This window comes from Geotrypetes seraphini, chromosome 6 (genome assembly GCF_902459505.1).
Source record: "Geotrypetes seraphini chromosome 6, aGeoSer1.1, whole genome shotgun sequence".
NCBI lineage: Eukaryota > Metazoa > Chordata > Amphibia > Gymnophiona > Dermophiidae > Geotrypetes > Geotrypetes seraphini.
The window spans coordinates 32,007,546-32,022,225 of NC_047089.1; the positions used below are offsets into that span (position 1 = coordinate 32,007,546).

The 14,680-nt window shown below is 41.7% G+C and overlaps 1 protein-coding gene across 1 annotated transcript in view; it reads left to right on the forward strand.

The window, feature by feature from the left end:
* Window positions 1–14,680, forward strand: part of CNTN5 (contactin 5) — a 1,460,727-nt gene that overhangs the window by 1,301,644 nt on the left and 144,403 nt on the right. The window contains 1 exon segment of the mRNA XM_033947995.1: window positions 250–425. Coding sequence (XP_033803886.1) covers window positions 250–425 — 176 coding nt within the window.

Consider the following 14,680-nt stretch of genomic DNA (forward strand, 5'->3'; position numbering starts at 1 on the left):
ATAATAACTGAGTAGATAATGAAAGGAAAAAAAAATTAATATAACATAATGGATGACTGCAGACAAAGACCAATTTAACTCAATTGAGATTCCTCCACTTTTTATAAATGTCCACATGCATCCCAAAACCAATCTTCTCCCAGAAGTACAAATATCCCTAAATTAATATCAATGTATACTTATGAGAAAATGTTCAGTTGACATTAAAGTGCCTCAAAGTTTTAATGATGATGTCTCTCTATTTGCAAGAACCAACAAGAATTGAACTTACTCCAAAGAGGACAGAGTTAACTGTTGGCGAGAGTATTGTCCTGAGCTGCAAAGCAATCCATGATACCATGCTCGATGTGACTTTCTATTGGACTTTCAATGGACAACCAGTTGACTTTGAAAAAGAAGGCGGACATTTTGAAAGCATCAGGGCAGTAAGTCTACAAGTTTCTTTGTGTGTGTTTGTTATGTATGTGTGCATAAACTGTGGTTTCTAACATGATGACTGCTGAAATGGATTCTGAGTACAGAGATATCAATATATTACGTGACAATGACATTTTGTTTTCAGTAGAAGACTTATATCATCCTCAGTCTTATTTCGCTTAATTTAGAATGTAATAAAATTTCTGGCAAAAAACATTTTTATTATTTTTGAACTAAAAATGATCTTATCCCTTAAAAAATGGAAACTACAGTATTCATATCTTATAAAAGTTACTTATTTTTATATGGATTTTTAGACTGATCTCCATTCATAACTATGTACTGATTAGGCAGTATAAAAAATTTTAATTAAACTTGAAACTTAATCCATTACCAACTTCAATATGCCAGAATATGGCCGATTCTCATTACCTCTTTCTAAAATATGCAAATTTGCTCCACTGATGTCACAGTCTGAAATTAGACAGAGAAAATATATTGATTATGCTTATGCTCTGATGCCAGATCAAACTGAGGGGAAGACAAAACAGATAAAGTATAGACAAACTAACGACCTCTTTTACAAAGCCACGCTAGCGGCTGTTGCGCAACAACAGTCCAGAAGCCCTTTAAATCTCTATGAGCTTCGGGGTCATTAGCGCAGCGCAGCCGCTAGCGTGGCTTTGTAAAAGAGGCCATAAAAGGCCCTTTTACTAAGGCATTCTAAGTTCTAACTTGGGGTTAGCGCACCCCAAAAAAAGTTTGCCCTAGTATGCACTATAGCATCCTGCAGTAATTTCCCTCTTTGGGCCTGATTCTATAAACGGTGCCTAACTGTGCCTAATTTGTAGGTGTTGGTTGGTGCAGTTGTCAATCAACCTCTAGGTGCTGCTTATAGAATTACACATAGTGACGCCTAAGCATGTCTAGGAATTGCTAAGTGTTCTTATCGTAGACGCCAGTATTTTAGGCCTAGTCGTTAGGTTGCCTGTGATACCTAGGTGCCATTTAGAATTCCCCCTTTATGTACTCTAATTACATGCTGTATATATTTTTTAAAAAATTATTTTTAAGAGGAAGCATGGAATGGGAGGAAAGTAGATATGGAAGGGATCGTAGGCACTAGCTCTGTGGGTGCTCTGTGTGCCCGAACACCCCCAAGATTTTTGGGACCTCATGTGACCAGGGCTGGCATTCGGTTCGGGCATCTCTTCCCCTTTTGTCCATCTTCCTCCCTCCCTTCCCCTCACCTTCTCAGTCTCCTTTCAAAGAGAAATCTTCTTTTTCAGGTGGGGCCAGGCATCAGCCATTCTCATAGGCTGCCAGCACAGTCTCAAAGTTTTTCTTCTGCCGCGATTCGCCTCCCTCTGATACAACTTCCTGTTGCTGCCTGGGTTGATTGTGGCAGAGGGAAAGCTTCGATGGGCGGAGCTACAAACAGAAAATCATATTTCACCCATTCATGTCACTGGAAAAAATGTAAAAAGCTGTGGGTTCTCCAGTTATTTTACTTAGCAACCTTGACCCACCAAAACTTTGCAATGGCACAAGGCTTTGTGTAAAGAGGTTACTGTCCAATGTAATTGAAGCGACTATCTTAACCGGAAAGGTGAAACCGTATTTATCCCGCGGATACCACTTATTCCAACAGATCTTCCTTTTCAGTTTAAGAGATTGCAAATTCCAGTGAGACTTGCATTCTCTATCACAATCAACAAATCACAGGGACAGACTATTACATATTGTGGAGTGGATTTAAGATCCCCCTGTTTTTCCCATGGACAACTCTATGTTGCTTGCTCAAGGGTGGGTTCACCCAAGAATGTATATGTTCTTACTCCTGGAGGTGAAACTAAAAATGTTGTTTATAATCAAGTTTTGTGTTAGTTGTATTGTATTCATTTTGTCAAATATTTCACATTATAATTTGAATATTGTACTTTTTATAAAGCTGTAAAAAAATAATTTCATTCTCCACTATAAAGTATCTTTATTTGAATCCATTTACAGTGTTATTGCTATAATTAAATACCCGTGCAACGCCGGGGCATCAGCTAGTAAATAATAAAACTCCCATTACTAACCTAGCGGGAAACACAATCCTTTGATGATCCCAGTGGATTGGTAGCTGGCAGGATGTCATTCAAAATCGCCACATGGACCTAAAGTTGGATGTTTAAGAAACAAATGTTCTGTTATTGGTGGTTGTATGAATTATTATCAGACCTTCTGCTTGGAAATGGAAGGGGAAACATGCTGGATGGAAAATAAAAGGGAGTTTTCGATGCTTAGCAGAACGGAAGCATGGCATAAGAAACGGACAAAAGCCGTCTTAGATAAAAAGTGATGCCTTAAAGGTGGCAATGCTTGTGGGCTGGAAGCGGGCTACCGACGCTCCAGCTTTGAAATCAGCTCAGATTGTTCAAAAAGCCAAAACAATTTCCCATATTTACAGTACCGTCTCTTTCAAGTCACTTCCAAGCTCTGTTCAAAAAGATTCAGTGGGGATAAAAGAAAGAACAAAATACAAATCTTGATTTAAGTGATTGAGTTTTGAGCACAAAGGAGTTTCCATTTCTGTAAAACATAATAGTCACCCTTGGATTCGCGTCTCATTCAGATGGTTTTTCTGTGCTGTTGGCATTCAGCCTGTGTTCGTGTTTTACAGTTTCACAATAAAAATAGAAATGAAAAGAAAATGTTTTATTTCATGGAAGCATAATTACATATCTGCTATATGTGAAGGCCCATTGTAAATACTCTTTCTTTCAAAACAGGGGTATCAAAACTTATATAATTTCAGGTACTTGTTTTAAAATGATTATCTCTAACCCAGAATAATAACCACTCTTATATTTTTAAATCATTTTTTACTGTATTTCATATTTTCCATACCCCCCCCACCACCACTCTAAAATATATAAAGTGCTCAGAAAATGGCTACCACGATTTTATTACAAAACTAGTCTTTAAGCCCGTTACATTAACGGGTGCTAGAATACTGTTCACCCTCTATGTTGCCCCTTCCATTCACTGCCCTCTCTTCTCTTTCCATCTCTCTCTCCAATATGGCCTCTCTCCATCTCCTCCTTCCTTTTGCCTTGGTCTGGCATACCTTCCTCCTTCCCTCCAAGCCATTCTCTCCCCCTCTGCTCCCTTTCCTCATTTAAATACTTCATTGGTCAGCAGCAGCATTCACAATTCACTGCTGTTGCTGGCTTCAGGTCTTTCTCTCTGGCCGATCCTGTCTTCATGAAAACAGGAAGTAGGCAGGACCGGCCAGAGAGGAAGGCCTGAAGCCAGCAACAGCAGTGAATTGTAAACGCTGCTGCTGCCTGAAGCACCGAGCCAGACGCTTCTCTCCCCTCCCAGCCCAACCCCCGCTGACTCTGCGACCCTCCCAGCAAGATGACTTTAATATCAAACCTCCCTCCAGCGTTGGCAGCCGCAGCACGTTAAACAGGCTGCTTCGGCTTTCTTCTGCCGTTGAGTCTCTCTGTTGCGTCATTGATGACATCATCAGTGATGCGGCAAAGGGACTCAACTGCAGGAGAAAGCCCGAAGCAGCCTGTTTAATGTGCAGCGACTGCCAACGCTGGAGGGATGTTTGTACCGGTGCAGAAGCGATATGTCTCTCCCCCTCCAGTACCTGTGCAGCACTTTGCTGCGGCGCATCCTCCCATGGGGGGGGGGGTTTGCACAGTGGGAGCGGGTGAGAGCGCCGATCTCCAGTTGGGTTTTTTTTGTTTGTTTGTTTTAAGTTGAAAGCCGGCGCTGCAGCTCCTCTCTCGCTCCTGGTGCAGTTCGAGAGAGGAGCCGTTACCATTCATGGTGAGGAAGGCCGCCGCAGCTCTGTAATTTTTTTTTATTATTTGAAAGTTGCTGCAAGCAAGTGGTGACGTAAAACCCGCGCATGCGCAATCGTGTTTTCGTGACGGATCAAGGAACACGAGTTTTTTAGTGCGCATGCACGTCCTACCATTTTATTATATTAGACTAGCTGATGCCCCGGCGTTGCACGGGTATTTAATTATAGCAATAACACTGTAAATGGATTCAAATAAAGATACTTTATAGTGGAGAATGAAATTATTTTTTTACAGCTTTATAAAAAGTACAATATTCAAATTATAATGTGAAATATTTGACAAAATGAATACAATACAACTAACACAAAACTTGATTATAAACAACATTTTTAGTTTCACCTCCAGGAGCAAGAACATATACATTCTTGGGTGAACCCACCCTTGAGCAAGCAACATAGAGTTGTCCATGGGAAAAACAGGGGGATCTTAAATCCACTCCACAGTATGTAATAGTCTGTCCTTGTGATTTGTTGATTGTGATAGAGAATGCAAGTCTCACTGGAATTTGCAATCTCTTAAACTGAAAAGGAAGATCTGTTGGAATAAGTGGTATCCGCGGGATAAATACGGTTTCACCTTGTCCCTTTCCGGTTAAGATAGTCGCTTCAATTACATTGGACAGTAACCTCTTTACACAAAGCCTTGTGCCATTGCAAAGTTTTGGTGGGTCAAGGTTGCTAAGTAAAATAACTGGAGATCCCACAGCTTTTTACATTTTTTCCAGTGACATGAATGGGTGAAATCAGATTTTCTGTTTGGAGCTCCGCCCACGTGTGCAGGTGGGCCGCGAGACCCCCAGAACATATCACCCCAGGTAGTAAGGGATCTGCATATCAAGTTTCGTTCAAATCGGTCCCACAGCTTTTTACATTTTTTCCATTGACTTGAATGGGTGAAATCTGATTTTCTGTTTGTAGCTCCGCCCACGTGTGCAGGTGGGCCGCGAGACCCCCAGAACATATCACCCCAGGTAGTGAGGGATCTGCATACCAAGTTTCGTTCAAATCGGTCCCACAGCTTTTTACATTTTTTCCATTGACTTGAATAGGTGAAATCAGATTTTCTGTTTGTAGCTCCGCCCACGTGTGCAGGTGGGCAGCGAGACCCCCAGAACATATCACCCCAGGTAGTGAGGGATCTGCATACCAAGTTTCGTTCAAATCGGTCCCACAGCTTTTTACATTTTTTCCATTGACTTGAATGGGTGAAATCTGATTTTCTGTTTGTAGCTCCGCCCACATGTGCAGGTGGGCCGCGAGATCCCCAGAACATATCACCCCAGGTAGTGAGGGATCTGCATACCAAGTTTCGTTCAAATCGGTCCCAAAGCTTTTTACATTTTTTCCATTGACTTGAATGGGTGAAAACTGATTTTCTGTTTGTAGCTCCGCCAATGTGTGCAGGTGGGCCGCGAGACCCCCAGAACACATCACCCCAGGTAGTGAGGGATCTGCATACCAAGTTTCGTTCAAATCGGTCCCACAGCTTTTTACATTTTTTCCATTGACTTGAATGGGTGAAATCTGATTTTCTGTTTGTAGCTCCGCCCACGTGTGCAGGTGGGCCGCGAGACCCCCAGAACATATCACCCCAGGTAGTGAAGGATCTGCATACCAAGTTTCGTTCAAATCGGTCCCACAGCTTTTTACATTTTTTCCATTGACTTGAATTGGTGAAATCTGATTTTCTGTTTGTAGCTCCGCCCACGTGTGCAGGTGGGCAGCGAGACCCCCAGAACATATCACCCCAGGTAGTGAGGGATCTGCATACCAAGTTTCGTTCAAATCAGTCAAGCCGTTTTTGCGTGATCGCGGCACATACACACACACATACATACACACATACCTCCGATTTTATATATATATATATATATAGATTAGCGCAAGAGCTACGTGGTAGCCATTTTCTGAGCATTCTATTATACTGTATGTTGTGGGACAGGATCCCGCATAGGCCTAGCCGCCCTTGTGAATCCCTGTCCCAGAGTAAAAGGTTTATGGAGCACAGCCCTCAGGGCCTCCCCAAAATGCACACTGAGACCTCTTCGGATTCAATACCAAAACACTTTGGGCTCCTTTTACGAAGGTGCGCTAGCGTTTTTAGCACGCTAGCCGAAAAACTACCGCCTGCTCAAGAGGAGGCGGTAGCGGCTAGCGCGCGCAGCATTTTAATGCATGCTATTCCGCGCGTTAAGTCCCTAACGCGCCTTCGTAAAAGGAGCCCTTTATTGGTGAACAAGAAAACTATTGGTGAGAGGGGAAAATGCGGCTCGAGCAATAAAGTCATCTGGCACAAACAGTTATAGAAAATGAAAACTCTTGGATCTCAAACACTTGAGTTCTGGGTGTCACTTCCACCCTCCGTTTCGGGTAAGTGTCTTAGAGTTCCACACTAGAGAATGACACGGTGGCGGTTTACCTGCGGCCACCGCATTTTAGCCATGGGTCACCGCCGAAAACGGGGAAGAAAACTAGCAGTCGCTGCGGCGACGGGGACAAGGCCATTCACTGCCCGCGGGGCGGTGAATGGGTCTTGTCCCCGCAGTGAGGCATGAAGGATCGCGCGGTCCCCGCAGCTCACACCCGCCTGCCCAATCGATTCTAGTGTTTAGCCAGCTCTCTCCCTTCTCCTCACCTTAGTTTGTAGATTTTCTTTTTCGGCGACCCGCACGCTATCAAAGAGCCGCTGCTGCTCAGTTTCGATCTTCTGCTCTGACGCAACCGGAAACAGGAAGTTGCAGCAGAGCAGAAGATTGAACACTGAGCAGCCGCGCGTGTGCGGCTCTTTGGGAAAGCGTGCAGGTCGCTGAAAAAGAAAGCCTGCAAATTAAGGTGAGGAGAAGGGAGAGAGCTGGCTAAACACTAGGATCGATTGGGCAGGCGGGTGGGGGCTGCGAGGACCGTGCGATCACCCGTGTTCCCGGCTCAGACTGTAAGGAGGGAGTGAAAGGGAAAAGGATTCTGGGCCAAGGTGATGAAAACGGAAAGAAAAACCCACAGCAGGAAAGAAAGGGAAGGACAGGCAGGTGAGCCAGATGCTAAAAGCAGGGGGGGGGGGGGAAGAAAGAGGGAAAAAAGCTAGATGGGGTTGAAAAGAAGAGACACACTGGTATGGAAGAGGAAGATAGGGGAAATCTGGACACAGGAAGGTAACAGAAAGAGGGGAAATTATGTGCATGGGGCATAGGGACAGAGACAAAAAGGGGACATGCCATGGGGATGGAATATGGACACAGGGGGGGGCAATGGCAGATACATAGGGGAGATATTAGAAAAGTATATAAAATCGTACCCGTTTGAGGCTTTTATGTATGCAGCGGTGACGGTGACGGGGCGGTGAATGGGGTTGCAGTGGCGGTGACGGGGCGGTGAATGGGGTGGCAGTGGCGGTGACGGGGCGGTGAAGGGAATGGCGGTGACGGGGCGGTGCAGAGGATGGTGAGACGGGGACGGGGCGATGACGGGGACCAATTTTTTCACCGTGTCATTCTCTATTCCACACCCTGTTCAGTTCTTTACCACAAAAAGACACCCAGGCTTCCAAGAAAGCTCTCAGCACCTTTGAACTCCAAACACTTTCCAGGCATAAACAGTTTGTCCCAAAAAAGTTTCAAAATCAGAAATAAAACCAGTCAGCTCGCCAAACGAGTACAGTCCATTCATAGGATTTAAACAGCACACACACACCCAAAACAAACCAACCTCCCCCCCCCCCACACACAAACACACTTTTCTTTGTAGCACAGTCCCTGGCTATTGCTGGTGCACTGCTTAAGCAGGATGGCAGCAAAAAAACAAAAACCCAAAACACTGTTTCTTTTCTCAGTTCAAAGAGGTGGTTTGCCACACCCCTACTCAAGCTGCCTGCACAAGCTCCCATGCATGACAAGCACAAAGAAAAAACTTTTATGGCTTTGTAGTAACATAACATTATACTTATAGACCGCGTTACCAAAAAGTTCTACGTGGTTTAAAAAAGATTATAAACATTAAACATAATCGTATATTTGAATGAGTCAGCTAGTCAGGTATTTGGAGAAAAGATAGGATTATAGCTGTTTTCTAAAATGTCTGTAAGAAACAGCTGTGAACAACAATGATCGAAATTATTTTTCATGAGAAGCCGCCTGAGATGTTAAAGAGTGATTTAGGAATTTTTTGATTTTACAACCTTTTACAGAAGGGAAATTGAACAGAGCATGAGTTTTTCTACTGCATTTGTGCATAGCTATGGAAAAACTATTAGTCAGATAAGTAGGGGCTACACTACACCATATAAAACCTTGTAACAAAAACAGCCCAACTTAAACAATATTAGAGCTTCCACAAGCAACCAATGCAATTTGCAATAAAATAACATAACATGATCGTATTTCTTCAATCCGTAAATCAATCTAACTGCTGTGTTCTGTATCAATGATAATCTCAATAATTCATTCTTAGTAATTGATAAATAAGCAATATTGCAATAGTCAAGGAGACTCAACAGTAATGACTGGACCAATAATTTAAAGGCTGAAAATTCAAAATAGGGTCTTCATTAAAGTCAGGCAGATCAGAATCCTGTACATAATCCATAGGCCAATCTTCACCCCAACTCCTCTGCAGCTGATTTAGCTTCACAATTGGCTAATTCTTCCCAGTCTGAGGACTCCGCAGGGGAACTGCTCTGTTCTATGTCATGCTCCACTGGAAGGATAGGCTTCTTTCCCAGCCTTCATTCTGCTTTCTGCTCCAGCTGTGCCCTCCCCTGGTCTGACCAGGCAGGCTCATGAAATGGTATTCTGGGCATGAAGCCCCGCCTTCTCTTGGTAGGGACAGATAAGTTCTTAAAGAGCCCTACACTCCTGCTGTCAGCTTGAGCTCTAGGCTTTCTTTTTTTTATTATTATTTATTTATAATTTTATACATTATTCCCAAGCATAAACATCTTGTACAGTAAGATTGTTTTGAAACAAGTAAAGAAAAAGAAAACAAATTACAATACAATATAGAAGATATTAAATATCATAACATCTTCTTATAAAGACAATCTCTAGTCCACAATTATTGGATCCTAGACTTCAGTAGGGTGAAATAAAACAAAAAGATCATAAGATTAATCTTATACTTAAGAAAATCTAAATGGATGAAATTGCGGGGAGCTAATCATGTATTTCTGTTGTTATTTCCATTTTTTCACCTTTCTCAAGACGTTTCAATGCCACAAATTTGGTTAGGTATGTCGGATCAAAGAAAACATATTTATCAGAACCATAATGAACAATACATTTGCAAGGAAATCTAAGGAAAAATTTTCCTCCCACTGAAGTTACACCAGGTTTTAATAACAAAAACTGCTTTCTTCGTTTTTGAGTCTCTTTGGTAACATCAGAAAAAATTTGTACTTTCTGACCCAGGAACTCTTTAGTTCTATTTTTGAAGAACATCTTCATAATCCAGTTCTTATCTGGCATCAATACAACTGTTACCAGTAATGTCGCAGGTTTAACTAATTCTTTCATTGAACTTTCCAGTAATGTAGTAATGTCCAATTTTGATTCCTGTTGTCCCTCATTGATCAATTGCTGATCCAATTTTCTATCAGGCAGGTAAAATACTTGTGTAAATGGTGGAATTAATTCTTCTGAAACTGAGAAAATCTCCAAGAAGTATTTTTTTTAAAGCTCTAGGCTTTCTTATAGGTGCAAGTTCCTGTTGTTTTCGCAATTTTTAAATGGTTTAACTACAGCCTCAACGAAATGATAATATTATGGTTATTTTTCTTATGCTTTTCTTATGTACTTTAGTTTTTAATTAGTACTTCCTTCTCCTATGTTTTCTGCTATGTATAGTCTTAATTATATGTGAACCGAGTTGAGCTCCACTGGGAGATGACCCGGTATATAAACCAAAGATTATATTAGATTAGACTAAGGCTGTGCACAGGATTTACTTTAGCTTCAGGATATCTCACAGTTCTCCTGACAGGGTTTTTAATGGGACTTTCGGGATCTTCCCTCATGTCTACTGTGGAGCTAGCGGGATTCCTGCTACAATTTATTTTAGAGTGATGTGTGTATGGAAAATATGAAATGCAGGGGAAAAAAATAAGAGTGGTTATTATTTTATATTAATTATCTTCTTTGACTATATTTTTCCCTCCCTATTGTTTTCTCCATATATGGTTCTCTTCTGTACTCTGAAATACTGAATTGTAGTTCTGTTCCCTCTCACCTTGTGTATTAGTCCGTCTGTAAGTCTATTTGTTTAACCCATTATTTTAAATTTTAAATTGTATGTCTAAATATATGTTTATATTTTTATCAATTTTGTACCTCGCTTAGTAAAACCAAATAAACGATTCAACAAACTAAAATAAAACTTGAAACTTATTTCGGGTTAGAGATAACCATTTTAAATACAACATAGGAACGGGAATTGATATGTCCAGGTCAGGACATGTACAATTCTGGTAGTAGAACCTTTTCAAAGTACATGCAGTATGCATGTGTACGTTGCAGCTGTGTGAGGCAGGAGCATCCATTTTATAATTGTCAGTGTCAATGGAGGAACCCAGCAATTTACACAAGAACAGTAAATGTATTTAGCAGTATATGCGCATCACCCCTCTTACATAAACAAAATTAGGGGCATCTTGAAAACCTGACAAGTTTTCAGGCCTCAAGAGCTGTCAGTGAATATCAATTTAGCCTCTTCCAACGTTACCCTCATTGTAAAACAGCTTCCTAAATGATACAAGGCTGTCAAGGGTTACGGTTCAAATAATGGGAGAAGTTATCAACATGAACTACTGTTAATTTAGGTTATTTTAGCACACGCTCTCGTTTTATCAGGGTCAGTAGAATACCTTTTTGTTTGGGGGTACCCAAGTTGTGCCCCCACCCCACAGTTCTTCTTTACCATCTCATAAACCACCCATGGAGGGGCATTTTTAATAGGATGTCTAAAGTCTTGAGATTGGATGTTTTGTGAAAGATGCCCAGAAATCCAGTAGAGAAAATGCTCATTTTCAAAACTGCAAGACATCTCTTTTTTTTTTTTTAATGACTTAGCTAGATGTTTTGGCCCTTAGTACATCTATCTTTTTTGGGAGTGACTATAGTATCTGGCCAATCGGAGTCTTAGGCCACTCCCAATGCATCCCAGAATGCACTTGGAGGGAAATATAAGACTCGTGTTGACCCAGGTGCCTAAAGCCCCTCCTATGAGAGGGCCTTAGGCGCTTGCATCAATCAGGGCCTTAGGACCCTCCCCAGTGCATCTCAGGATGCAGCAGGAAGGGGAAGGCCCGCCATTCTGAAGAGACAGGCCTGATAGCCAGAAGGAGTAGGCATCCTTCTGACTGGCCTTGCTGAATAAGATATGGGAGGGGGGGGATGTCAGGGTTTTGAGAGGTTTGGGGGCTGCCGGCAGGAAGGATTGGGTATCCCTCCTGTCAGGGATTGTTTTGGGGTGGTGATTCAGGGGTTCCCTGCCGCTGCTGTTCAGCTGATCACAGTCAGAAGATTCCCTTGCCGTAATCACCTCAGTGGCAACATGATTCTCTAAATGGCACCAGTAGCATGGATGCCGGTTAGAGAATTGGGGTGATTAGACGGAGTTAGGCATCTGTCCGACAGACATGATTCTGTATAGGATGCCCATGTGCGATTCTCATAATCCGCTTAGGCAGCTGCTGAGGCCAGGCATCCTATACAGAATCAGGCCCAGTGTGTATATGTGTGTGTGTGTGTACATACTGTAGATAGATGTAATTGTTTACCAATTAAATTATTTTTTTAATCTTTCAGCTGTAATAAATCTGCAAACGTTTAATCATTTTCAACCCTTTATAATCCAAATAAATTTACACAGTATCATACCTGGGTCTAGCTTGATTATAAGCTACTTTTATAAAGGTATCCACAGGACAAAGGCCTAATCCATCTGGCCACTGGTTTCTCCAATAAATGATTCCCCCAGAACAGATGTAGCCATTCGACAACAATTAACTGTATTCAGATCAATTCAACTTTTAAACTTGGATATAGTACAGCTGTGACCTTTTTAATATTCCCAGTCAAAATTTCATCGGCCTGAGATATGGACACAAAAACGTGAATGTTTCCTGAGCTCCCAGGAGACCATTTGGAAATTTCAGCAAAAAAGAGCTTAATTTATAAGAACGTACGAATCTGTATTAGACATGAACTCGTTCCATTTTCCCTCAACATATTATAAGTAATGGATTATTTTTTTCCAGGCTGGCCACAATTTTTTTCATATATTAGAATAAAATTGGAATCTTTGTAGGTTGTGCTATAATTAAGCCAAAGTGTTTCACAGGGATCCATTATAAGCCAATTCTCTCCTTCAGTTATATAAATGATTCTCCAGTTGTTGCCAGACTGTCATTTAGATGGGCTGCTTAAATACCCATCTTTTCTAAGGGAATCAGAATTTTTTTTTTAAAAAAAAAGCATTAAAGGAAAACGTGATCAGTCAGTGGTAACTTGCTAACATTTCACAACGTCTTTCTGAAACAGTAAGAGCATGCATAGAGTATTTTCCCTGACAGACTTCAGGGTAAACGCCATTTCTTTTAATTTTTCAAAAGATAACTATTTAATTTATCTTTGGCAAACATAATGGCCAGGTGCCGTGCTTTAATGGAATAAATCAATGATATTTATTTATTTATTTATTCGATTTTTAGCCTGTCCTCCCAAAAGAGCCCAGAACGGGTTACAAAGTACATCCATAATAATCCAGACAGAGCAGAGATGACATTTTACATAAATTACAATATAGACATGACGATAAAACATATGTACTAAGTAGCATCTGGTGAAATTAAGTGACAAAGGTGAGTTGACTGGGTGGCATTTCAGGGTGAATGACTTTAAGGCGCTGGGTTTGTAAAGAGGAAGGTTTTCACGGCCTTCCTGAAGTTCCAGAGTCCATCTATTGATCTGACAGATGGAGGGATTGTGTGCCAAAGTTTGGGCATGAAATGCGAGTAGGAGCGTTTGCGGGCAGTTTCAGTTTTGAGGGAGCGGCCAGAAGGTATGGTCAGTCGTTTTTCTCCTTGGGACCTCAGTGGTCGTTTTGGGAAGTAGATTTGTAGTTTAGTTTTCATGTAGTACGGAATCGTTTCATGGAAGGTTTTGAAAGCGAGGAGCAGGGCCTTGAAGGTGCAGCGTTTTTGAATGGGCAGCCAGTGCATGGAAGCTAATGCAGGGGTAACATGGTCGCGGGTGCCTAGGTTTATCAGAAGGCGGATTGCAGCATTTTGCACCCTTTGGAGGCGGGAGAGAGTTTTGGTAGGCAGGCCCTCTAGTAGAGCGTTACAATAGTCTACGCGGGATAGAACAAAAGCGTAGAGTAGTTGGGCAAATTCAGATTCTGAGAAGTAGGCACGTATGGTTTTTAGCTGGCGGAGGTAGAAGAAGGAGGATGATACTAGTTTGGATACGTGATCTGTCATTGATAAATTAGAGTCAAGAGTTACTGGGTATATTCTTAGTACATCGTGACACATAAAAGTTGTTGGTTTTTTTTTTAATTGATGAGGATTGTTCAACTTGTATTAATACTTGAGAAGTGCAAGTTAATGAACTCATACATAGTCTTTCAAGAATATGCCCCCACCCCTTTTTACAATACCGTAGCGCAGTTTTTAGCACAGGCCGTGGCAGTAACAGCTGTGATGCTCATAGAATTCCTATGCGTGTCGGAACTGTTACCGCCACGGCCGGTGCTAAAAACTGCGCTATGGTTTTGTAAAAGGGGAGTTATGATGTGCTTATATAGTATAATCTTGCTATAACAGACTCGCTTATAACGGAATCTCGCCTATAGCGGATAAGGTCCACTGGTCCCGGCCCTGCACCTTTATAAACATACAGAAAATCGTTGCATATAGCGGACTCGCATGCAACGGACAACCAATTTGATCCCCAGAGCCGCTTTAACTGTAGTTTTGTTCGGCTATAACGGACATGCGGGCTCCGCCTACAAGGCGCGTGGCGTGCCGGTGATATAGTATCAAAATGCAGCCCAGAAGAAAATGACAGAGTTCATGTTGCTTTAGTATCTTTACAAAAACCAATTTCGGCGGGTGGGATAAATTTCCCAAACTTTTATAGGTACCATCAGGCCTATATACTGCGTCAGGTTATGTATTGGGTCCTTCCTGAGCTCATGGAGCTTTACTTGGAACTCCTGTCTCCATTGCGTTTGTGTCATGTTTTAAGTATCAAATTACCTAGGCTTTATAAGGACAATAGAATTTTAGTTTCCACGTGGCAAAACATTAAAATTTATTAATAACCTAACATCTATTCCGATTCATCAATCCACGTATCAGTCCTTATGGTTGAACTCCAAGATTCAAATTGATGAGTTTAAGAT